Raw genomic sequence first — 27,435 nt, 5'->3', positions numbered from 1 at the left:
AAAAAATATGGAGGTGCAGCTATTATGTGTCCAGGAAACACACATTGTGTGGAATAACAGGGACTTTGAGGGATTTAGGGCTTGAAGTTTTGGTGTGTACAAAGCAAGGCTCAACTACTAGAAGGGTTGCGATTTTGAAAACATTTGGTTGGGGGGAGTGTAAACGGGCTAAGGCAGACTCTTATGGAAGGTGGGCTATTATTAAATTGAAGGTCAAAACTTCTGTTTACACTATTTGTTCAATATACGCTTCTAATTTTGATGACCCGAAAATGCTTAATGAGATCAGCATCGAGCTTGCTTCCTGGCCCGCTCCTCTCGTGGTCTGTGGAGATTTTAATCTCCATTTACCGTCAGACTTTGATATTCGTCACAATGGTGTCTACTCAGGTAGAAAGCATAAGGTGTTTAAAGCCACCATGGGGATGGTTAAGGAGCTTGGCTTAGTTGATGTTTGGTCGCTGAAAAACTCTGGCATGCCTGGGTATACTTTCTATTCAGCTCCCCACCAAAAGCATGTGTGTATTGATTATTTCTTTGCTGCCTCAGAACTACTAACTAATGCCAAAATCGACATCTATCCTAGGATAATATCAGACCAGAACCCGGTTATTCTTGAATTAGTGATTGATAATGGGTCATGGGGTGGAGAAGTGTGGCTCACTGGTTAGAGTGGCAGACTCTGAAGCAGAGATCAGGCCCGGGACCAGGGTTCAAGTCCCGACACGGCAGGGTCTTGAGCTCAATGTCCGCAGACTCGATAATTCTCGCCTCGGCACCTACTCTAATCATGGGTCCCACGCTGCAACTCTGGGCAATAGCTTGCTTAATCTCCACAACGGCCCCTACAACACTGGGATGCCTGGCTTCACCTTGGGGGTGCCCAGGAGGGGCATCTCACAGGGAGAGCCAGGAAGGGTTCCACAGCGTTATACAGCGCCGGGACGCCCCGTTGGGGCAGCTGTGCGCTTTACAAAATACACTACATATTCTAATAGGAGATCATGGACCTTTGATCGTCAGCTATTAGTTGACCAGACTTACGTACAACATATGGTCAAATGGATACCCGATTTTTTTGAGTTCAACTTAAATTCAGCTCAGATAGGCATTGTCTGGGATGCTTTTAAAGCCGGCGTGCTGGGGGAGACGTTAAGCTTCTCTATAAATAAACAACGCAGCATCAGGGTCAAACAAGCTACGGAATTGTCCAAATTACGCTCTTTAGAACTAGCTCTAGCCCGCATAATTAATTCAAGCCCACTTTATGAACAAAAATTGAAGGAGGTGGCAATCCAAAGAATTTAAATTAATGAAGTTCTAGCTGAGAAATTAGCTGCACAAATAGCAATCCATCGCTCTGATATGTACATGGTTGGTGGAAATTCAAGACGTCTATTGGCCAAACGGCTAAGACAGAAAGCTGTGGCTAGGAAGGTGGAGGCTATACAAGACTTTAGTGGTGTAACACATACTGAACCGGGAAAAATCTTAGATACGTTGAGAGAATTCTATAGTAACTTATACTCAAATGAAGACTCTTTATATACGGCTGAGGAGGTTGCCGAGTTTATTGGGGATTGCAAATTTTTAAAACTAACTAATTCCCAGAGGGAAATGTTAGAGGGGGAATTTACAGTGCAGGAGCTTGAAGAGGCGATTTCTCCTTTGGCCGTGGGGAAAACTGTGGGTCCCGATGGGATCCCCCTGGAATTTTTTCGTACATTTTTCTCAGTCTTGAAGGACTATATGTTGGAAGTTTTTACCACGGCGCAAGAAGGCATATCTCCCGCCTCGTGGCAGAAATCTATAATCATGATTTTTCTAAAGAAAGATAAGTCTCGGCTTTCTCCTTCTTCATATAGACCAATATCCTTGACAAACGTTGACAGTAAGCTATACTCTAAAATCATAGCTACTCGGCTTTCCTGTTTGATCTCTTCTTTAGTTTCCCAGTTGCAACATGGGTTTATTCCTGGCCGGGACACGACGGATCACGTGCGTCGTGTCATTGCCCTAATGGACTGGGCAGAGGTGACTAAAACAGCTATAGGTGTGACTCTGTTGGATGCCGTCTGAAGGGGTCCGGGCCTCGGTTCCTTCAGTCAGTACAGACTATGTCCTCGGCGCCAATGGCAGCTATACGCCTTGCTGGGAACGAGCCATTTTTTTTCCGATTCCACAGGCACTAGGCAAGGTTGCCCATCTTCCCCTCTTTTATTTGCCCTATATATTGATTATATTGATATTGCAACGGAATGCAGAGAAATTAAACTAATTACCATTACTGAGGTTGAATATAGAGCATTAGCTTATGCTGATGACATTGTGGTAACAACTACTGACTTACAGTCTGCCTTATCAGCCGTGGAAGCTCTTGCAAGGCAATTTGGTAATTATTCCGGCTATAAGTTGAATATTAATAAAACTCAAATTTTGTATGTGGGTGCTCATCCTCCGCCAGGTATAGTCCTTGCAAGAGAGGCTACTTATCTCGGTATTAAAATCTCCTCTCCAGTTAGTAATATTCCAGAAACCAATTTCAACCCAGTCCTTGAAAAAGTCCAATCTACTCTAGAGCGTCTCAATCACCTGCACCTATCACTACATGGAAGATCAAATGTGTTGAAAATGATGGTGCTACCAAAATTTCTTTTTTTTTTCCAGAGCGATTCCATTAGAGTTCCCCATTGGCTGTTTTAAAAAACTTCAAAACATCTCTTCAAGATTTCTGTAGGGCTTTAAAAGTAACAGAAGGGCCTACAAAAAAATGGTACTCCCTAGATCTTCTGGGGGATGGGGCATCCCATACTTTCTATTTTATTATTGGGCATCAGCCTTGCAATTTATGTTCCCTTTAGTTGTTGGCAAAAGGTGTAGGCCCTTACCGTGTCATTATCCCTCTTTATATACAGATTCGCTATTGGAGAAGAGGCAGATGGGTGTCTTCTGAAAATACTTGAACCAAGTTAGTACAAAAAAACTAAGTTTAAGGTTCTTTTAGCAGCATTTTCAATTTGGAAGCAAATTAAGAGGTTTCTACGCCTACCACAAATAAACCGCTATACTCCTTTTGAGGCAGCTGGAATTTTTCCTACTATTTTTCGTGATGCTGTGACTAGAAACTGGTATCAGTTTGGGATCACTAGCCTGGGAGACATGTTTCACGATTGCCAACCATTGTCTTTTACAGAATTACAACATAAATTTGGTATACAAAAGAAGGATTTCTTTAAGTTCTTACAAATCCGCAGCTATTACGGACAATTGGGTCAATATGACACTCGGTTTAAGATATTTCCCTTGCTTGAAGGGTTGGGTAAGGGGCTTTCAATTGGCTTCTTTTATTCTCAACTGATTTCCCTCCTCCCAGATGATCTGGAGCAACGTCAAGAGAAATGGAGAGTAAAACTCAATCTTCAGACAATCGATCTGCAGTCGTCGATTTCACTAGCCAACGATGTACTGATTTCGGGTAGGATGAGGGCTCAACATTACAAGGTCCTTTACGATATGTACTACACACCGAGGAATGTTTCTAAATGGAGTACTGGCACTGGTACTAGCTGTAGCAGATGTGGCTGTTTTGCAGCAGACACGTAACACATGTTCTTCTCATGTCCTTAGTTGGTAGGTTTATTAGCATCTATTCGAGAGTTTTTGAAAGAAATTTTTGATCCTTCAATTGTCCTGTCTGTAGAGGTCGTTTTATTTGGCACTGATTCCGAAGGTCTGTCTAGATCAAATGAACGCTCTGCCTTTTTATTTTTATGTATGGCGGTGTTCCGTACTTGTATCACTAAAGAATGGCTATCTGCTGAATCTCCTCTATTTACTTCCTGGAGGGCGCAGCTGTTATCTATGTATAATCTTGAAGTAGCTATATTTAAAACAAAGACTATTCGTAAAAGGGTTAGAGGGCTAAACATTTGGGGCCCAATTACTGATTGGATTGAAAGTAATGAAAGTTGGCTGCCTTCTTTTCTTTCTTGATTAACAGACTATTACTCTTTTCTCCGGTGTGTCTATATGTCTGACTCATATCATACATTCTTTTTTTTTTTCCTGAGTAACTGACTGTATTACATATATATACTCTGTTTATGCCCGATCAACTGCTATCAATTGTGATGCACTGTTTTTTTGTCTGTTTTTATTTTGTTTACTTCTCTGTATCTTGCTTGCTCCTTGCATAAAATTAATAAAATCACAAAAAAAATAGATCTCAATGTTAGTCTATATTTATTGCCTCTCCCTATTCATGGGCCTGTCATGGATGATCAGTGGCTACTGGATTGGCTTAATGTTGAATTGACGGGATGGGTGCTCCCTTTGGTGGTCTGTGGGGATTTCAATATTAATATCAAAGGGGATGGCTGGAGGTCAAGTGTTGAAGTGGATCAAGGCAGTAAACCTAGGGTTTTTTGGTCTCTGACCCAGTTTATTCCCACTCATGGGCTTTTTGATGTATGGGCTAAGAAGGAGTCAACATACCCTGGATATACAGATGCTCGATTTACGGGGTCCAGGGATCCTAATTCCAGGTAGTATTGCCCAATATATGAATAGATAGTTTTGGTGGAGATTCACTCGAGGCACCGGACCTCCATGGCCTCAAAAACATGTTCATGTGAAACAATAGGAGTTTATGCTCCTCCTCAAATATTTTTGATGTTGAGGTAGTCAAACAGACCATCGAGTCATATTAATGAAAAAAGCTTATTTTATTTTTTAATAAATAATCTTTCAAAAATCCACCATAGGAGTTACATCCTTAATCCTGTTTGCTGTTTTTTTTAAATCATATTGAAAAATGCTAACAGCCGACACGTTTTTCACCCAAAGGCTCAAAATAGGCCGGGGCTTTTTCAAGGCTGAAAGAGATATTTAATGAAGCAATGTTAGACAGTTATGTATCAGGATCTCAGTGTTGGCCAAGTGCACTCAGTGGAATGTGCAAAGAAAAATATGTGATATTTGAAAAAGGCGGCGCAATGATGTTGCTCAAAATGTGTGAGGAATACTTGGAGTAATGAAAAAAAAGGGGAAAGGTAAGCGGGTTTAGTTGAAAGAATCGAAAAGGAAGTGGAGACACGAAGAAGTGATTTTGTCTATGCTTAGATTTTAGGTAGTTGTTAAAGTTGAAGAAATTTGAAACAGAAGGCAACCTTTGTGAAATCTGGTGCTTATTTTTAGCAGTTTTCAATTTCTATTGGTGTGTCGAACTTATTAGTAGATGCTGGAGGATTCTAAAAAACAGCAAACAAAATAAAATAAGCTTTTTCATTAATATGACTCAATGGTCTCTTTGACTACCTCAACATCAAAATAATTGAGGAGGAGCATGAACTCATAACATTTCACACGACCCTGGATATACATTTTACTCCACCCCTCTTCAAGTACACATTCGTCTTGACAATTTTTTTGTATCTAGAGGGCTTGTAGAGGCCTCTCAAATTTTTAAATACCCACGAGTGATCTCGGACTATAACCCCCTAGTCTTAGAGCTTGATATACAATCCATCCCACACTCTGCTAGAGGTTGGAACTTTAAGAAGGCCTTGCTACTAGATGATGAGTAGGTTAATCATATGAAGGGGAGATACCAACATTTATGGCTGAAAATATAGGGAGTGCCCCCATGGGCATAATATGGTATGCGTGTACAGCTGGAGTTTAATGGGAAACCCCGAGATTTAGCTGGGCTAGGCAGAAAAAGGAGAAAGCAAAATGTTCAAGAACTCCATCAGGCCTCGTCTGTGGCAGAGACGGGCCTGGTAGCATCGGTCTCTGGTGGTCTAGATAGCGTATATGCTGAGCACCGAGTAGCATTCACCAATGCTGCTATAGTGGATATTTCCGCAAAAAATGTGGCGGACAAATATGCAGTTTGGAAAAATAAAACGTATGAATTGAATGAAAGAGTAGGGCATACACTAGCATTTCGTGCCAGACAGGAGTCGACCAACGGGGATTTCAAGCAAATCCCAGACCTGTATATATGACTCCTCTCCGATTCAGAGGGGATACGTACTGCTTTTCAGAAATATTAATCAGCAGTTGTATGCTGAGGTTGGAGGTAGAAGTAGGCGTGAATTGGGGAATATCTGGATCATGATATCCCAAAAATACTAATTAGAGAAGATTATGATTTTTTAGCACAGCTGATCTCAATAGAAGAAATTGCATTGACCGTCTTTAGCTTGGCGTCTGGGAAGGCAGTTGGGACTGATCTTATTTCAGGGATATATTATAAAACTTGTGTTACCAGCCTTAATAAATATATCTCGGAGGTATTCCTGTCTATTCAAAAGGGTACCGTCCCACCAGACTCGTAGGCCTCTGCCAAGATCGTGGTCTTCCCTAAAAAGGGTAAATCAGTGTTGGAGCTGGGGCCATGCCGACCTATCGCTTGAATCAAATGTGATACCAAAATCTATGCTAAAATTTTAGCTAAGCAGCTATCTGGTATAATTAAGAAGATTGACTTTCCTGTGGAACATCAGTGTTGGAGCTGGGGCCATGCCGACCTATCGCTTGAATCAAATGTGATACCAAAATCTATGCTAAAATTTTAGCTAAGCAGCTATCTGGTATAATTAAGAAGATTGACTTTCCTGTGGAACACAGATTTATCCCTGGGATGGGAAAAACAGATCATGTTCGGAGGGTAATTATCTTCTTTGATATTGCTAAGACTTCAGGAGACCCTATGGTACTACTACTTTTAGACACCTAAAAGGCGTTCAATAGGGTCTCCTGGCTATCCATCTGGACAATAATGGACAAGAGGGGGTTAGGGCCAGAATATATAAAATGGGTCAAAACGTTATACATTAAACCGATCGCTAAAATCTCTCTAATGATGGGAGAATCCGAGACAATAACGATTCAGCGGGGTACAAGCAAGGCTGTCCCTGCTCTCCTCATCTAATTGCTCACTATATTGATCCGCTACTTCAGTAAATCAAAGGCAATTTGTTAATTCTATCAATTCGTACAAATGGGTGGGAAACCAAAATCTTGACGTATGCAGACAGTCTGGAAAATTTACCCCGAACCTCACCCGGGAAGTTAAAGAAATAGAATCTAAAGCTGCACAATTTGACAGACTTTCCGGGTATCGACTTAATCAAGATAAAACCCAGATACTTATAAATAGTAATGTGCACTCAGCAATAGGTAGGTAGTGTAGAATGCAGTGTATCTGCGGATACAGACAAAATTGTAGAGTCTAACCTGGATCCTTTGATTAGTAAAACTAAGAGTTGAAAAGATGGAATAATCTTAGACTTAAAATTATGTTTTTACCTAATATTTTATATTTTTTTTAGGGCCATATCCCTAGCGGTGAATAATCCTTGGTTTAAGGCTCTGGTGGTATGATCGGGAGATTTTTGTGGGCTTATACCAGGCCATGGAGGGCTCTGAAATTCATTACACTCAAGAGATCGGTGAGGCAGGGCAGCCCCGAATCTCCGATTATATTATTGGGCCTCAGCACTACAAAAGATGACTGTTTTGCTTTATAGCAATAGTAAGGAGGCTGTTGTATGCAACTATATCCCCTCATGTTGGGGGGCGTGGCTACGGCGTGTAGCAGAATGGCTGCCTACTAGGGGAGCTCAGCGCACTGGAACATATACCGGGAAAATACCATCCTTTCGGCACCCACTGCGTGATTGAAGACCCCCTGAGGACACATAGCAGTGACTCCAGATCACATTGGTGAAGCGTTACGTCCTCTGCCCCGTGCGCCCATACTGATTTGCAGGAGGTGACGGCTGCGGAGTGGAAGAAAATGGCGTCGCAGTAGAGAGTGGATCAGGAGGCTTTAGACGGCGGTGTCTGACACGATCCTACGGCATCAGATGACATCGATGCCGGCTGTGGTCGTGGTGCCCCCCTAGCTGGCGCCGGTGAAGTGCACAGATCGATGGTGGTGAGGGCTGCTGAACGCGAGTGGACCTTGTGGGATGTTTGGCCGTGGATGTGCCTCACGGTGTGATCCCCTAATGAGCGCCAGCCTGTCGGGAGGAGTGGGCCGGACGGCCTGAGAAGCGGATCTTCTTGAAGCCGGTGGGGAGCTGCCCTGCGAGACGCCTGGGGATCTGCGGAATGGCGGCATTGAGGTGACGAGGAGCCTGTCTGGTGAGGTGAGTGGGGCGCGGCAGTGGCCTGGGTCTGGTTGATTGGGCGGTGTGGCTCCAGCGGGGTCGAAGGCCCAGTGTCTGATAGTGCCCGGTGGGGGCTACATCGCGGAAGTCGCAAAAGGCTACGGGTGGCGCGGCGCTCCCTGACTGTGTTGCCGGTGGCTGGGCTGTTCCTCGGGGGGGTCTGTCTGCCGGTTTCCTGGATCCTCGCCTGTCCATATACTGGGCGGGGGGGACCGAGGGATCGCGGAGGACCTCTGGGCTGCGGGGGATAGAGAGAGTGCCGGTCCCGCGGTGAGTGAACCATCATGAGGCGCTCTGTCCTGGAACCTTGATAAACTGGGCCCACATGCTAGCAGCCATTATTCCCACAGGTATAACTAGTGGAGGAAGATTTGCAAGGGAGAGAACTCTGGTGATAGTCAGGAGCGGTGCTCTGTACTCTGGGAAAATATATAAGTACACACGCTGGTGAGGCGAAGACATCTACAAGCAAGGGCTAGTGGTACAGAGCACGTGTGCTGTCGCGGCAGTGGAGATCTTTCTGTGAGGAGGGCAAGGCTGCGCTAATTCGACATTCTTACTGGCTGCATGAGCATTCAGACATACCTGGGAGTTGAAAATCCAAGTATGGGCAAATTAGAGCCTAAGCAGGCGAAACTCCAATTTGAAAATAAGCGTGTGACACGTGCCACGGAAGGTATGGGGGATCAAAGCGCAGTGCGTAAGGACAATCAGAAAGTGCAGATGATGACACAAGGTCTATCTTGCTAGAACTGCGAGCAGGAATGAAGACAATAGATAGTAAGATAGACGCCCAGGCTACCGGTCTAGATATGGTGAGAAAGAAAGTGGATACGCATGAACGTAGGTTAGATGTTCTTGAAAATTGTGTGTCAGATGAACATGACGCAAAGGCCGAAGCACCCACACAACTACGCCCATATCTAGTATGGAGCCCTTCATAGATGGAATTCTGCGCGAACTTTTTGGACCCGCTCTTTTCGCTGTGATGATAGTGCGAACATGCACCGTTCATTGGGGCTGAGGCCTAAGCCGGGGGCGCCACCGCGTCCGATCCTTGCGAGACTCCTCAACTATGCAGACAGGGACGCCATTTTGAGAGAAGCCTGTGCTAAAGACCCGGTGGTATATAAAGGAGATAAACTCATTTTTTCCGGACTACACACCCACAGTACAATCGGCAAGGAGAGAGTTTGTGCCAGTGAAGAAGCTGTTGAGAGAAGCGTCGCTGCCATATACCATGCTCTACCCGGCAAAACTAAAGATCACCCATGAGGAACAATCGCATTTCTTTATCGACGCAAAGTCTGTACTGAAGTTCACCAAGCACATTTGCAAGATGTCATCACGAAAGAAACTGGTTGAGGACCCGACGAGGGACTCAGGATTAGATAATGCAGACTAATAATAGTGGTTCTATAGCATTGCGCTATTGTTTCAATTTATTCTAGTCTTAGACTGCAGCGAGTTATGACAGCATGACGGTTTGGAGGAGTTGGGGGACGAATTTATGTGCGATTATACGCTGATAGTCCTGAGTGGGGTGAATGCGCAATGCACTGTTTATGGGCAACTGAGAAAATGCAGGGGTGGCGGAGAAGAAATGCGTTACTTACCTGTAACTGCAGTTATCCAGTATTGGTGTCTTTCATAGATTCACATGCCTGAATCATTCCCCGTCATCGAGATGGGAGTCCCCGGTACATAGAAAAGTAATGTCCTATAGACATACATAGAGAAAAGTAGGCCTAAGGGCCTTGTCTTAGTAGCCTATCTATGTTCTTTTGTAGAAAGGACCAAAATCCTGAAGGTAGCCAATCAGCTACCACCTCCCTCTAGAACCTTCCTGCCAGGAGCCTCAGTTTCTCAGATTTTCGTACGCACCAAGCTAGGTAGATGTAATATATGTTATAGAGGGAGAGATGAGACCTTCCTGGGGAGGCGGGAGGGTTGCATGTGAATCTATGAAAGATACCAATACTGGATAACTGCAGTTACAGGTAAGTAACGCATTTCTTATCCAGTATTATGGGTGTCTTTCATAGATTCACATGCCTGAATCAGAGTAGCAAGCAATACATTATGCACATTTGTGATGGAACATTATGAGCAGTCTGAGATAATACATATCATGCGACTAGTAACCATCAACAAGTATAAAGTAAATAAATGTGCATACCAGTACAGGATGGTGGGAAGGAGGAAGGCTCATCTTACTGGAATAGATGGCGAAGTACAGCCTGGCCCACAGCTGCATCCTGCATCAGTTCCATATCCAGGCAGTAGTGCCTGGTAAATGTGTGCGGCGATTTCCAGGTCGCTGCCCTGAAAATGTCCAGAATCGGCACTCCAGCGAATAGTGCCGCCGATGTGGACACAGCTCTTGTGGAATGAGCTCGGACTTTGGAGTGTAATGGACGTCCGGCTTTGTCATGGCAAAAGGCAATTGCAGATGATATCCATCGTGAAATGCTTGGTTTGGAAAGTGGCATGCCTTTTCTTGGCCTGCTGAAAGCGATGAAAAGCGGATTCGTTTTTCTGAAATGTTTTGTTTTGTCTAGGTAAAATTTAAGACATCTTTTTAGGTCCAAAGAGTGAAGGGATCTTTCAGCTGCAGTACTGGGATTTGGGAAGAATGATCGTAGTACGAGTGGTTCATTTAAATGGAAGTCCGAGGGGACTTTAGGAATGAAGCGAGGATTAGTTCTTAAAATCACTCTGTCTTCTTTGAACTGCATGAAAGGATCTTGTATGGAAAGAGCTTGTAACTCACTGACCCGTCTCGCTGAGGTCAAAGCCAAAAGAAGTGCTGTTTTCCATGAAATGTATTTGATATCAGCCCTATGGACGGGCTCAAACGGGTGTTTCATCAATTGGTTGAGTACCACATTAAGGTGCCATGTTGGTGGAACTCTTCTTGGCTGTGGAAATGATCTATAGAGCCCTTTAAGGAATTACTTTATTAATCTGTGGGACCATAGAGAGGGTCCTTTTGAAGTTCTTGTAAAGCGGGAGATTGCTGCCAGATGAACTCTGATAGAGGCATGGGCAAGTCCCGATTGTGCCAGATGTAATAAATATGGTAGTAACTGCTCCGGAGTCATCCGTAAGGGATGGAGATTGTTGGCCATACACCAAACACAAAAGCGTTTCCATTTCAAGGAATACGTTTTGTTTGTGCTGACTGCTCTTGCCTTAGCTAGGACTTCCTTGCACTCCTGCGGGATGTTTAGCAGGTAGAACTCTCGGTACTCAGGAGCCATGCCGATAATCTGAGAGATTTCAGATTTGGGTGGAGTACTTGGCCTTTGGACATCGAGAGTAGAGAGGGATGTTGGCCCAGATGGATAGATGGTTGGACTGAGAGGCGACGGAGGTCCTTGAACCAATGCTGCCTCGGCCAGTATGGGGCAATGAGGATCAAGGTGCAGTGGTCCGTTTTCATTTTCCGAATGACTCTGGTTATCAGAGGAAATGGTGGAAATGCGTGCGCAAACACGTTGCGCCATGCGATGGAAAATGCATTTCCTAGTGACCGCGGTTGGGGATGCCAGCTTGCGAAGTTGTGGCATTTGGCGTTCTCCCTGGTGGCAAAGAGGTCTATTTGCGGTCTCCCCCATTCCGAGAAAATGTCGTTCAGCACGTTTTGGTTGAGTTCCCATTCGTGGGACAGAGACCTCTGTCTGCTTAGAGCGTCCGCTATGACGTTGTCCTTGCCTGGGACATACTCTGCTGTTAGTGTGATGTTGTTGTGTACTAGCCAGTTCCAGATTTTTTGCGATTCGCGAGATAGTGTTAGCGAACATGTCCCTCCCTGCTTGTTCAAGTAGTGCATTGTTGTTGTGTTGTCCGTTCTTACAAGCACTGCTGAGTTTTTGATGCGAGGGAGGAAGGCTTGGAGAGATAGGAGAACTGCCCTCAGTTCTAGGAGGTTGATATGTAGTTTCCTTTCTTGTTCTGTCCACTTGCCACTGATTTGTAATTCTTGAAGGACTGCCCCCCATCCTTCTAGAGAAGCATCTGTAGTTATGACATGTGGAGTTGCAGGCATCAGGAACGTGAGACCTTTCGATAGGTTCTTGGCTGTTCTCCACCAGAGTAAGGCCTTGGTTATTTGTCGAGTAATGATGATGTGATCCTCGAAAGAATCTGTACTTTGAGTCCACTGCTTGGTCAAGGCCTCCTGGAGGGGACGCATTCTGAGCAGACAGTGTGGAATGAGTAGTATGCAAGAGGACATCATCCCTAGGGACTTGAAAGTACGGACTTTGATGGTGTTTCTTGAAGACACTGCGGTGGCCAGAGTGATTAGTTTGTGTTTCCTTTCCCGTGACGGGAATGCTTTGGAAGAGGTCGTATTTAGAGTTGCCCCCAGGAATGTTATAACCTTGGAGGGCTGTAAAGTTGACTTCTCGTAGTTGAGTGTCAGACCTAGACGTTTGAAAATATTGAGACAGGCGTTGGAAGACATTTGTGCGTCTGTCATAGATGGTGCCTTCACCAGCCAGTCGTCCAGGTAGGGGAAGACCTGGTGTCCTTGCTGACGTAGGAAAGCTGCCACAGGAGCGAGGCACTTTGTGAAAATGCGAGGCGCTGATTTGAGGCCGAATGGGAGGAAACAGAATTGGTAGTGTTGACCTGCTACTGCGAATCTTAGGAATTTTTTGTGGCGCCTGTGTATTGGGATATGGTAATAGGCGTCTTGCAGGTCTAAAGACGTCATAAAATCTCCTTCCTCTAGAGATCCCAAGATTTCCTGGATGGTCACCATCCGAAACGATTGGCTCTTCAAGAATGTATTGAGTGCCCTGAGATCTAGTATGGGCCTCCATTTCTTCTTTTTCTGTTGTATGAGAAAGAAGCAGGAATAAAATCCCTTCCCTTTGTGAGCTGATGGAACTCGCTCTATTGCTCCTTTTTTTAACATTGAAGAGATTTCTTGAAGAAGTAATCTTAGGTGCCTGTGTTGAATCTTGCGAGGAGGAGTTAACGGAGGGATTGAACTGAATTCCAATGAGTGTCCGTGTTGGATTAATTGGAGTACCCACCGATCCGTTGTTATTAATCTCCAATTGTGGAGGAAGTGTGTCAATTTTCCTCCAATTTTGAAAGAACGAGATGGTGGAGGGACTGGCTGTTGGAAATGGTCACTGGCTTCCGCCGGCTGGTTTCCTCTGGTTTTTCCCCCTGAAGTTTGATCTCCCGTAGGAGGTCTGGCGACCTTGTTGCTGTTGCCGCTGCTGATATTGTGAACGGTTTTGATTATAGGAATAAGAGGATTTTCCTTGATATGATCCTCTGTAAGAGGGTTGACCCCTGCCCCTGTGCCCTAGAAAGGACTGGTTTTTGAATTGTAATGTGCTGAGAGCTCGTGCCGTGTCCGTGTCTTTTTTGATTGTCTGTAAGGCCTCATCTATTTTTCCTCCAAATAGGTGTTGTCCGTCATAGGGCATGTCCAATACTTTGGTTTGGACTTCCTGGCGGAAGGATGTTGCTTTGAGCCATCCTGGTCTGCGCAAAACTGCTGCACCTGCTAGCTGTCTAAAGCCTGTCATTGCGACATCTACAGCAGAATCGATGATTTCTGATGCTGACATTTGTCCCTCCTTAAGGAGCGATTGAACCTCATCCTTTAATTCTTCAGGTATATCTGCTAGGTACGGGACAATGTCTTCCCACAATTGTCTGTTATATCTGCCTAGTAGCGCAATGGCGTTGGCTATCTTGATAGTCATGGCTGACGTTGTAGAAAAACGTTTGCCGATGCCGTCCAATTTCCTGCCCTCCTTGTCTGGTGGTGCTGACAGTGGAGAGGACGGATTCCTAGAGTTCTTTTGTGCAGCTTGGGTGACTACAGAATCCGGCTTGGGATGTGCATTAAGGCAGGTAGGTGCTGTTGTTGGTGCCTTATACTTCTTATCCAGTCTAGGTACCACTATTGAAACCGATGCAGGTGTTTGCATTAGTTGCTGACCTTGTTCCCAATTGTGATCTATTATGGGAATTGATCTAGCCGTCTTTTTGATTGGATCCTTAAAATCGTATAGGAAACAGTCCGTTTCATGTGATTCCATAGTCATGTGGAACCTAGTGGCTGCTCTCTCTACCAAATTATGGAATCCGCCAATATCCACTGGCGGAGATTCCGAAGTATTGGGTTCAAGTGTGGCCGGAGAATGAGCGATATTATCTTAATCGTCTCTGTTATTGGACAGGTCGTCTCGAACCTCCCCTCCTTCTGGTTCATCGCCCTCTTCATCAGAAGATTGAATGTGATGAATTGTTTCCCTCTCTTGAGGAATATCCAAAGGTGGTGGTCTTGTTTTTCGAGATGGTTGCGGTCTGGATGATGCCGGAGATTTCTCCGTAGAAGGGGCCGTTGGTGATTCAGGGAATCGTTTTTTATAGTCTTGGATCAAGAATTGTAGATCGGTGACTATAGCTGCTGGAAGGCAGATCATAGGAGTGACTTGTGCATGCACAGTCTCTTCCGTAAAAATGACCTCATCTCCATCGTCATTTGTGCTCTGGCATTTCACAATGAGATCCGATGGGCTAGTAGCTTGATCGAACTGGCCATCTTCTGATTCATCTTGTAGCAGACAAGATGGGGGTAATCTTTGTACCCTACTTGGAGATGTTAAATCTGGTGTAATAGGGTTTTTAGTAATCTTTTTTGGCGGTACCAAATCTGATTTTTTCCATGGCGTCAACGTTGTTGTCGTCGACGACGACGTCGTCGTCGTCGGTGTCGTCGACGGTGCTGATGTCGATTGTGTTTCAATCGTCGACGATGAGGTCGTCGACGGTCCTGTCGTCGACTGTGCGGTCGTCGGCGATGTGGTCATCAACGGCGCCTTCGTCGTCGACGGCGTACTCGTCGACGGTGACTTTGACGTCGACGCTGCTTTCACCGTCATGAAATGTGTATACTATTGTACAGATTCTTAAAACAATAGTTTTGTGTGCTGGATCAGTATTGCTAAAAAAAGCTGCTTTCACCGTCGTCGATGTCTTCGTCGACGGTGCGCCAGATGTCGATGGCGTCTTCGTCGACGAGGTAGGTGTCGACGGTTTTTGTCTCGTCGTCGACGGTGTCGTCGACGGAACCTTGATCAACGTCGATTGCTTTTTTATAAGTACAATCGATGACAGTGGCTTACCCGCCGTCGACGATTGAGTGGTCGTCGATGAAGAGGCTGACGATGCCATTGTAGTCGACACCGTCGTCGTGGATGTGGAGACATAGGTGGTTTTTCTTGAAGAAAACGTCGACGAACTCGTCGTCGATGACTGCGTTGGCTTTCTGAAGGTGGGAACATCCTTCACAGACGTGACAGATTTTACCTCGGAAGACTTTGTGGCAGTCTTTTTAGGAGGAACGTCTGTAGGGCTAGGGGAAGCAACCCTTGGCCTCTTCAAGGACAGTTTTGATGAAACTGAAGCCATTTCACTGCCATCTGAGGACATGACATCATCTCTGGTTTTTAGTCTGTTCAACCAGAGGAGCAGTCTCCCTTCTCTGTCTTTAAGAATCTTAGTAGAGAATGTTCTACAAATTCTACATTCTTTAGGAGAATGGTCAGGATAAAGACAGTAGAGGCAAGTTTCATGTTTGTCATCGACGTGCAGTCTCTTCTTACCACAAGATGAACAGGCTCTGAACAGACCCTTCTTCTGCTGATCAGCCATTGTTGTTTGTTGAAGAAAAGAGATAAATCCAAGAAACCTGAGGAGAACTCAGGCGGAGACTCCCTAGCACAACGTGCGGTAGAAAATCTGAGAGACTGAGGCTCCTGGCAGGAAGGTTCTAGAGGGAGGTGGTAGCTGATTGGCTACCTTCAGGATTGTGGTCCTTTTTACAAAAGAACATAGATAGGCTACTAAGGCAAGGCCCTTAGGCCTACTTTTCTCTATGTATGTCTATAGGACATTACTTTTCTATGTACCGGGGACTCCCATCTCGACGACGAGGAATGATTCAGGCATGTGAATCTATGAAAGACACCCATAATACTGGATAATAAAAGGTTGGACATTTCCGGCAACCGCACCGCGAGTACACGTTGCTGAGCCTCGTCCCTAGGAGGGTGTTCCCCACATGACGAGATGGCTAGTTGAGGGTGTTGTATAGGGGCAAGGAGGGGGGGATTGGTCTCGACCTGATGGGGAGGTTGGAGTGGGAGGAGAGTAAGAAGTGGGAAGGGGTGGTCTTTTTTGTTTTGGTTTTACATTATGTGTTCCTCACTGTACACATCAACATGTTCCGTAGCTGAAAGTTGTTCTGTACTACCATGGCATAACTAATGCCCCCCTGGGACTTGATAGGGCGCTAAGGACTATAGGCTGTGGGATGGATTGTGGTAGATAACTGCAAGATATTAACCTGGAATGTTCGAGGCCTAAACTCTCCTAAAAAAGTGCGACAGGTATTGGCATATCTAAATCGGCACATGATACAGATTGCCTTGTTACAGGAAACGCATTTGACTAAACATTCCGAGCGGAGTGTGGCAAGTAGATGGGCAGGTTTGCAACTAGCTGCATCATATATCAAAAGAGGGGTGGAGTTCCAGCCATTGCACACATACACAGACGAGGAGGGTACATTTGCGATGGTGTGTGGGAAATTGTGTAGAACGTTGGTCTCCATTGTCAATATGTATGGGCAGATTGGATCATCCGCAATCTGTGTAGATCGAATATGTGGCAAATTGAGGGAGTGGCCTGCTGCTCCGGGTAGTGTGTGGGGGGGGGGGGGGGGAGACCTTAATACGTACTTAGATGTGGCGCTGGACAAATCTAGCCCAATTTCTCATGAACCCCTCAAGTTGCCTTGAGAGTGTTACGAGCTATGGAAGAATTTGGTTTGCATGATGTCTGGAGAGTGAGACCCCAACAGGTACGAGAGGGTACACACGCGACTCCGCAGCATGGAAGTTGGTCACGCTTGGATTATTGGTTAATTGGTGGCGAATTGATGGACTGGGTGGTGGATGTTGCACTGTTGGCTAGGACACTGTTGTATCACAACCCGGCAGGATTGGATATTGCCTTCCCGAAGAATGTGAGGTGTCCCTTTACATGGAGATTGCGATTAGAGGTGCTTCTTGACCCCATTTACGATGCGACGGTCCGCGAGGCAATAATACAATACTTTGCAATTAACAAAGGCACAGTGGATGAGGCCTCGACACTGTGGGAGGTCTTTTAGGTTACTATTAGAGGAGTATGTATAGGGACGGCAGCCGGTATATTAAAAGACATAAGAACCCAACTTCAAAAAATAGAGAACGCGCTTCGTGACTTGGAAAGAGAATATGCAACTAGATCGGAGGCGAGCATGCTGGCTCAGATGCAGGAACTGATAAAGGAGTATGATGAGCTTGCTGACAAGGAGGTGAAATATCTCTCCAGTAGACATACCGCGAGGAGATATGGGGAGGCGGACAGACCGGGACGCACACTAGCGTATAAAATCAAGGAGAGGGTTGATAGCCCCCGGGTGGACAGAATAGTGGATGACCGGGGCGGTGAGCACCATGCGCCCGAGGATATTGTGAGACAGTTCTGCGGTTTTTATACAGAATTATATAAAACACGTGGCACCGCATCGAAATTAGAGTTCGAGGGATACCTGGAGAACATAGCCTGTGCTTGGCTCTCTGATGTGCAAAGAAAGTACCTTTGTTTACCAATAGACGAGCAAGATATCAAATTGGCAATCATGTCTATGTCCAATGGTAAAGCACCGGGCCTAGATGGGCTCACAGTCGAATTTTATAAATGATATGCTGATATCCTCGCGCCACATTAGTTGGAAATGTATGCGGAGGTGTATGACGCAGGGACGCTGCCTCCTTCGTTAAGAGAAGCGCTGATAATTACTTTGCTTAAGAAAGATAAACCACCAGACAGATGTGAATCTTACCGCCCGTTATCTCTAATCAACATAGACGCCAAGATCTTGGCGAAGATATTGGCGACTAGATTACAGCCTTTATTGCAGGGACTGGTGCTGCCGGATCAGTCGGGATTCATTCCGGAGAGATCTACCTCCCATAACCTCCGTACCATTTTCTCCATGTTTCATATCTTAGACCCAGGTCTTGAGGCAGCGGCAGTGTTATTGGACGCTGCCAAGGCATTCGACTCGGTGGAATGGCATTATATGTTTCGGGTTCTGGGGCGCATGGGCTTTCCACCCCTCTTTATACAATGGATAACGGTGCTTTATTCGGCACCAGTGTTGAGAATATGTGTTGGGGGGCTAACATCTGAGGTGGTACGTATTGAGAGAGGCACCCGGCAGGGATGCGCCTTTATCACCACTGCTCTTCGCAATTGTACTGGAGCCCCTGGCATGCGTGTGTCATCCGTCAGCGACACAGGGAGGCTGCACTTAATTTTAATTACAGAACAGTGGCGATCTCATTATATGCGGACGATATGGTGCTCTTCGTTCGAGAACCAAGTAAGCACTTGGCGCCACTACTCCGAGAATACGTTCGCTTTGGGTACTTGTCAGGCCTTCACATTAACCTGGACAAATCATACATAATTCCATTAACGGTGACCACTGTTCAACCCAGCTTGGAGTTCCCATTGATGTGGACAACGGATCCGGTTAAGTATTTAGGTGTGTGGATACACTGTGATCCGAATGTGGTCATTAGGGAGAATTGCGGAGGGGCATACTCAAAACTGGAATGCCTGGTTGACATATGGATCTCGTTGCCACTTTCGCTGGCGGATCGAATTGCACTCGTCAAGATGGTGGTGTTGCCCAGGTTCCTGTAACTTTTCGTGAATATACTGATAGTACTCACGATGGAGTTTTTTAAGCGTCTACGTAGCCAGGTGATTCGATTGGTGTGGGGAGGCAAAGTGGCTCGGATAAAATGGTCGACTGACTAAAGGGTATGAAGCTGGAGGATTTGCTGCTCCAGACCTTTATGTTTACTACTTGAGTGCGCAGGCGCAATACCTGTACTATTGGTATAGACCGGATGCATTCACTCGCCACGTGGCAGTGGAGGAAGGAGATGCAGCTCCCATCCCACTTCACAGTATAGTCACTCACCAGTCTCGCGGAACTCCAAGATCAGAAATAAATGCAGTGGATACCACAATTGCTGCGTGGCACAAAATTGGGAGAGTAGCGCAGAAACTGCCAATATATGCACCGCGCATGCGCCTAGATCATCATGTCGCAATGTCAGTCATGCAAGAAGCCCCCTCAATGAGATTGTTGCAGGACGCTGGTCTGTCGCATATGCAAGATCTATCCAAATGGATCTTTTATAACGCAAGAGGATCTCCATTATGTCAGTAACCAGTCGCTCCTCTTCCGATTTGCCGTGCATAGATTGCGGCATGCGGTCAGGGTACATTATACTACATTTCCACAGGAACCTCCCACGCTGCTGGATTTGCAGTTTGTAATAACTACTCACACTAATAGAAAATTGATTTCAAAACTTTATAAGTTAATTAAAGATGAAACAGCTGAGGTGGCGGACAAGAGTCTGGACAGATGGAATAAATGCTTACAGAGTCCCATTTCAGGAGAAAATTGCAAGCATTTATGCGGTTTGACTGGGAAACTTCGTATGAATGGTAATCTTCGGATTATACATTTTAAATATGTGCACCAGGTGTACTACACTCCAGTGCGTCTGCACAGATGCGAACTGCGTGAGACTGCATACTGTGAGCGGTGTGGACATGCTGATGCGGACTTCATGCATCTGGCGTGGAACTCTACGATAGTGGCTGAATTATGGGACGCAGTGTCGCATGGTCTGACAGAAATGGTAAATGCAGACATACCTTGCACTCCCCTCGTGTGTCTACTCTGCTGTGTAAACACAGCATCAAGTGACAACAGTTATTTGACCCTACCCGCACAGCTATTGGCAAACGTCCGTCTGGCCAAATTAATCAACAATGTTTATAAATTTTTGATATCACTTTTAATTCTCTATGTGTCTCTCTTACACAAATATTCAACAATGTTATCTCATTTATTTACATGAACATCATTCATTTTACTGATGCCCTAAACTAAACAAACACTCCTTTCTGGGTAAATCAATCAAAAGTGACTATTTTAAAAAACGACGTTGAAGTTGTTTAGGAATCCTTGTTTTCCAATCCCAATGCATTTCGGGAATGAATCCCTTCTTCAGGGGAACTGTAAAAAATTTACACACAAAAAAACAAAACAACCATATTCAGTTATCAGCACATTGCATGGCATAACAAGCCACTAACAAATTTTTTAACAAAATATAATAGTCACCTTCACCAGATACGTGTTAGGAAAATGTGCCAACATAGAACAGAGCTAGAAAGAAAAGAAAAAGAAAGCTTCCCAAAGCTACTCACCGAACTTCTTTGTGTAGAAACAATCTAGCAGAAATGAACAATGGCGACTGTAATCTGTGAATTAATGATTGAGTTGCTCTTAGAAATATCCACTGTATCGCGTGAATAATTGAGCAGTTAAGCTCTGTTCTAACTCAGAGTGATGTTGATCATGAAACTCTAGAGAAATACAGCTACCATCAACACGGTTGTGCTAAAACCGACTTAAATCACACAACACCACTCTATATCTACTTTTCAACACGAGTATGTTCAAAGGACTCGATGCAAAATCTCTGCGAACTGGTAACCGTTGTCTTCTTTTTCTATAAGCCGTGCCTGTCCGCTGACTTCACTCTAGAAAGCGAAGTGTGCTAATAATTAAACAATTCTATGGGTGCAAGCAAGTACACAATCAATAGAAGCAGGGTGCTCAATTACCTCTCAATGTACGCCACTTCTGTATGAGAGTTAGTGACGCACAGTCTGAATAGCTTCTGTATTCTTTTATGGTAGTCGTCGAAATACCGCTACCTCTTTTAGGTGACAACGTGGTACCTAGAAATAAATATCAACTAAAATAAATGCTGAATAATCTATGAATTAACCTATTTCTTCTTGAAAAAACTCTCAAGAGCACTGGACTGACACATTGCTTAAACATGCAAATTAACCAAACAGAAACTTGATTATGTGGCTAGAGCGCATCGCGCTACACCAATACATCTGTTGCCTAGCTCTTCACTTGCTACTAACATGCCCTTCGCCTTTAAAAACACCTCAAACACGATAACTACCTTTGCTGAGAGCCTGAAAAGATAACATGAGCGTGTCGCGCTGAATCAACTCTCCTGCCCTTGCTACTCACTTACTACTAATGCACCCTCTTCCTCTGAATACACATCTAAAACGCTAGCTTTCTGTTACTACTCGCTCGCCAGCCTGTAACAAATCCTCATGTTGCCTACATACCTTAAAAAACAACCAAAGTCCACAACCAGCACCCTGTGTAGTACGCCGTGTAGCAACGCTGTCTGCTCGTCATAAGCTCTCCACATTCAACAACAGCGAAAACGGACTGATATCCATCTTGGAATAGTGAAACTTTATCAACAACTTTATTCAATTCAGATTCAACAAGACGACGCGGCTCGCAATGCAAGATTGAAGCGATCCCCTCCACCTACTAATAAGCAATCTCAAATCGAAAAGTGCCGCAAAATAAAAGCAAAGTGATAGCCAGTAAGGTGAAAAAGGACAAAAGGGAAATGTGAAGAATAAAAGAAAATGTGAGTAAACTCTAATGCACAATATTATTGCACATCATACTAACAATTTGAATCCTGTTGGTAAATTCAATGTAATCATCATCAGTAACAAAAAATCAACCGTATATAACACAAATCATTCTCAAAATCTCAAAAGATCAAAGGTTCCAATTGAATGAGATTCAATATACATATCAAATATGTTTATAATTAACCTTGGATTATGTTTTACTGTGATCAAATGTACTGCAGAAAAATGTTACTCATGCAAAAGATATCTTAAATGTTGCCCTCAATCATTAAAGGTAGCAAATCATGTCCAATTTGTCATTCAAGCCCTTTGGCATCAAGGTTTCCAGAAAATTGATCCACCAGATCTCTCTTTTAGAAAGACATTTGGCATTATCACAATCAGGTTCCAGTTTAATTTGTTCTAAGACTTGAAAGCGCAATTGTGGTATAGAATGGTTAATTTCCATCCAATGCGTAACTAAGCTTGATGTGGTGGTTTTGCTGCGAATTCTACTCTTCTGTTCAGTGATGCACACTTTTACTTTACGCTCAGTTTTTCCCACAAAGTTTGCCGCAGGGACATTTAATGCTGTAAATTACATACGCAGAATTGCAATCAGTCCGACATTTAAGCTTGATTTTCTTGCCAGTTTGTGGATGTAGAATTGATGATCCCTCTATAACATTATTGCAATGCGTACAATTACTACATTTCTTCATTCCTGGGTTTGCTGATTCTCTGAATTGTGGTTTAGTCACTCTGGTAACAAGCTCTTTTAAATTCTTGCTTCTTGTATATGCAAACAATGATTTGCTGATGAATAAACCATGAAAATCTCCTTCATGTAGGACTAATTCCCAACGTGTATTCAGAATATTCTTGATTTGTGAAGACTGTGTCGAGTATTTGGAAACAAACACTAATCTCTCATTTGTAGTCTTTTGTTTGCTTTGTATCAAATTTTGCCTAGATGTAGATTCCATTCTGCTTCTTGCGGTCTGAATAATCTCACTGGGATATCCCCGTTCTAGAAATCTTTGTCTCTGTGCTTCAACTTCCGATATAAATGATTGTTCGTTAGATGCAATGCGTTTAATAGGCAGTTGTAGATTCATTTCTCTTCCATTGAGTTTGTGATTTGTTTATTTTTATTGCATGATGTTCATTTGTTATATTTGGAAATCAATAAAAAAAACATTTAAAAAAAACGATATCACCTCATGTTATGAACTTGTCATTGGAGACTAGGTTCAAGGGATTGCTGTTTTGCCACTTCGAATTTGAGGTTTAAGACACTTTTATATGCATATTGAGTCTAGTGTAGTGTCCGAAGGAAATTTGGGATTAGCCATTTTAGTTTTTTACACACCGCTCCAAGATAATTGCCTTTTGCCAGACATTTTTCATGTTTCCCACATTATTTGCTGGAAAGAGCAAGGCCCATTGATTGGGGACTTCTGTGACAATAACCGCCTTTTGCCAGACATTTTTCATGTTTCCCACATTATTTGCTGGAAAGAGCAAGGCCCATTGATTGGGGACTTCTGTGACAATAACGGTATAACTACCTTTGAAGCTGTGAAGAATAACTTTAACTTAAGGAATCATGAGTTCTTTACATTTTTGCAAATTAGAGATTTTGTTGGGGGAAAAAGGAGGAGGGTAGGAGGAGCTTAGTAGGGCTGTCCTATTAGATTTGTTAAGCGAGAGGAAAACGCCAATTGGTACGATCTACAAGCTGCTAAATGAAAGGATGGGGGATGATCTAGATAGACATGCTGAGTGCTGGGAGGGGGTTTCAAATGGCGAATGGGGATAGTCTTTTCTCTTTAGACCTCGCACGTTCAACTTTTCTCTCTACTAATTTACAAGCCCAACACTATAAAAGTTGGTTTAATCCTTATTATCCCCCCTCTCCCCCCATTGGCCAAACCGTTTTTTGTTTTCTTCCTATGGTAGTACTCAGGCTATGCCTCACAACAGCCTGGCTCGATCCCGCCCCTCCATCCTTTAATCAATGGCTGGTACAGCTTATGTCTAAATATAATTTAGAAATCTCAGTTTATGCTCGGAAGTGCAGACGATTTCGGACAAGAGGTGTCCAAGTCTGGGCCCCAATGAGGGATTGGATGGAGTCGCATCGGGGGTGGAAGGACAAGGTAAACAGGAGTGATGTAACTCTGGGTACATCGTTGAAAATGCGGAGCTACTGGGCAGCGGGATATTTCACATCCCTATAAGATGATTGGATAGATACTGGGGCTGTACATGACTCTGTATTTTCTGTTTTTATTATGTGATGAAAATTGTAAGACATTTGGTTGCCAGTGACCGCTCTTTGACTGAGTGGCTAACTTTTTATTTTTTGTCTATCTATTTGTTTTGTGAGGGAATGGGGGTGGTTGGGTCCAAAAAATTCTTGTAAATCTTCAATAAAGAATGAGTTAAAAAAAAGAAGTTCTTTTACTAAGGTTGGATTGCTAACCCTGTACATAAAAGTAGGACTTTCCTCATTGCATCAAGCTGCAACTAATTTGGTTGCATTCATATTTCAGTTATGCAGATCACTTTCCAAATATAGATTAGGTGACCCGTACACACCTCGAACAACATCTGGGGGTCATTCATGTGGGATTTAAAATGTACACTGTGGACGTAAAAAGATTGAAGAGCTTTGAGGTACTCCATAGTATGGAAAAACATTCAATGTCCGTTTGGTTAAAAAACAGAAAACCCTGAACTCTAAACTGTTCCTTCTACCCATCTTACTTGATGAAAATGATAAGTGTAGGGCGATCTACTACCCTAGGGAGGTATGAAAGCACGGGCATGGCAAAATCAAACAGTCCAGGACTTTTTTTCAAGTGGTCTGTACCTACAAAGAGATTGGTCAAAGTTCTGTGTATTGGCCAAAGTTTGACAGGCATGGGTTTAGTACGTATGGGTAGCTGCATCAAGATAGATCGAGATGTTTGCCTTCATAGGTCATCTCAGCATCTGCTATGATGTATTACAACATTTACATCCATTTTTAAAATATTTGGGGAATTTGTGGGAAAAAAAAATAACTTTTCCAAAAATATCCCAGGGTTAGAAGCAGAAAGGTGAACAATCTCCCTGGACTATTTTAAGGAAAGCAGCATTTTCCATAACTATTCTAGGAGTGGAGTTATAATGATACATTGGCCTTCCCAGCATCCACAAAACTCTCTGCTGCCCTCAGGATGCAACTGGTTGTAGTGTTGCATCCTGCAAATGTTGTAGTGATCTAGCTGATGTCGGGCTGCAATGACTAGTAGGTTGACTATGGTCCAGCCTTTTTTTCCCCTCGAGCTGCACATGTCCCTATTTCATTGAGCACATTTTCTTTTAACATTCATTGCAGGACAGCCACTGCATGCATACCTTATGCTTTTTAGAGATTGAATACTTCTAGGAAAGAAAAATATAATATGCCACATACCTTTTCTACTCCAGCAAGTTGTTGCTGTAGACCATCACTTTTCTTGTTTGATTCCTCTGATAGTGCTTTATACTTTTCACACTGTGACTGTTGAATGTTAGCTGTTCTCTGCAGCCGAATACGATCTTCCTCAAGGTCTTTTACACGGGACGTTAAATCTCGATTCTCATCTTCCTGTTAACCAACAAGTTATTTGCAATGAATTTAATTTATTTAATTTACAAAAGACATTCAAACAGGGTCACAGTTAAACAACATCACAGAGAACAAATAAAGGTGTAAAAACAAACGTCTTCAAAAGTACCATCCTATTCAAGTGCAGAACAAATGAAAGGTATTATCTTAGAGATTTGCAAACTAAGAAAATGGTTATGATGTCTGCAGAAAATGTACTTAGGTGAAAGGTAGTAGTGAATTGGAGACTAAATCCACTGAGAGAAAACTGTTGTGCCACTGTACCGAACAATGGAACATATGACAGGAAGAACCTATGACAGGAAGAAGGGAATATTGCAAAGCTGCATTTGAATCATCGTCATTAAAACAACAGCACAGATTATATGAATGTTTTTGCTACAATCAAGCACTATATAATAAAATGAGTTACTTACCTGCAACTGTGGTTCTCCGGCATTGGTATCTTTGATAGATTCATCTGCTTGGATCATTCCCTGTTGCCAAAATGGTGGTCCATCTGTAACTTTGAAATAGCAATACAGGGCACTGACATAAGTAAAGACTCCGGCCAGTGCCCACTTTATTACTACAGCCACCTCATTATAAAAGGTCCAAACTTCTGCCAATAAGGTGAGTGCTCTATGACTCACCCCTCCCAGAGGAGCTCACACCTTGCAGCACAAAGGCTCACTTTATTTAAATAGATGGCGAAGAACTGTCTGTCCCACTGCTCTATATCCTACTGCTTCCAGGCAGTTATGTTTTGTCAAGGTGTGTGTTCCACCACGTTGCTGCTCTACAGATGTCAAATAAAGTGCAGATGAAGTTGCAATAAGTCTCGCAGAATGAGTTTTTCTAGCTTTTGCATAGCAAAAAAGTTATTGTTGCTTCCATCCATCTTGAAATGCCCTGTTTTGCAAAGAGAAACGTTTACGTGGCACTGAGAAAGAGACAAAGAGTTGACTGGATTTTATTCTCTCTTTAGTTTTGTGCAGAAAGACTTTAGGCATTTGTTTAGGTCTTGCCTATGCAGCGCACATGCGCTGCTTAGGAAAAAGACCTATAGCCATTGCAACACTTTTGCCTGCAAAAACGTGCACGCGTTGCATTGCTTTGAATGCATTGCATGCACGTTTGGCTATTCCCTTGAGGGAGCGAGCAGCGCCATCTGGTAGTAATTATCGCGCTCGCCCACAAGGGAAACGCTGCCCTTCCCTGCTCTGGGCCGCACTCCTCCACTTGCGAGCACGAGGCACGCGCGTGCTTGTTTTACGTTAGTTTTAGTTTCATACCATTATCCCAGCAGATGCTCAGAGATGGCTGCTGCGAGTATTCAACATGAAGGCAAGATGGCGGAGTTGATGCTTCTCTTAACCGCATCGGAGTCTTCTCAGTCCGGGCCCTGCAACCGCGGCACACAGAGGCGCTGTCCGTGTCGCAGCTGCTGAACAACCAGGACCGCTGCAGGCTGGAAGGGTGAGTCAGGTAGCAGGTCTCCGCTGCAGCTCCCTTCTCGACACTCGTCGGGACTGTGAAATCTCTGCGCTGAGTTCAGCGGGCAGGGAGTACTTGTGGGGGTGGTACTTCCCTACCAGTTTCGCCGCCTCACCCTCCGTTCCTCTTAGAGGGCCTCGACCGGATCTCCTTTATTCTCTCAGCTGATCAGTGTCTGTCCCAGCAAACGTTGTCACCGAGGCTAGGTACTCTCGGTACCTCCTGTGCTCCCACAGCTCACTATTGCGCCTGATACACAGCTTTAGTCTGTGCTGCAGTTGGCGGGAGTCTCCGCTTGATGTTCTGTTGTCGGTCGTCATGTCGGGTCAGCTTTTGTGGAATACATGCTTGTTCATCTTGGGTAATATCCTATTCAACTAGTAAGTCAGTGCATATAATAGGTTTACACTTCTGAGAACATGGAGGGTTACGTGTGAAAGAGATTTCAGAGAATTAACAGTAAGGTGTTGA

General features: G+C 44.1%; 1 protein-coding gene across 1 annotated transcript in view; it reads right to left on the bottom strand.

Annotated features, from left to right (window-relative positions):
* Window positions 1–27,435, bottom strand: part of TEX9 (testis expressed 9) — a 573,374-nt gene that overhangs the window by 249,247 nt on the left and 296,692 nt on the right. Inside the window, exon 9 of the mRNA XM_078684880.1 lies at window positions 25,294–25,467. Within this exon, the coding sequence (XP_078541006.1) occupies window positions 25,294–25,467 (174 nt within the window). The remainder of the gene's footprint in view (window positions 1–25,293; window positions 25,468–27,435) is intronic.

Source organism: Lissotriton helveticus, chromosome 3_2 (assembly GCF_964261635.1).
Source record: "Lissotriton helveticus chromosome 3_2, aLisHel1.1, whole genome shotgun sequence".
Classification (NCBI taxonomy): Eukaryota; Metazoa; Chordata; class Amphibia; order Caudata; family Salamandridae; genus Lissotriton; species Lissotriton helveticus.
This window is presented reverse-complemented; position numbering and strand designations above follow the sequence as displayed.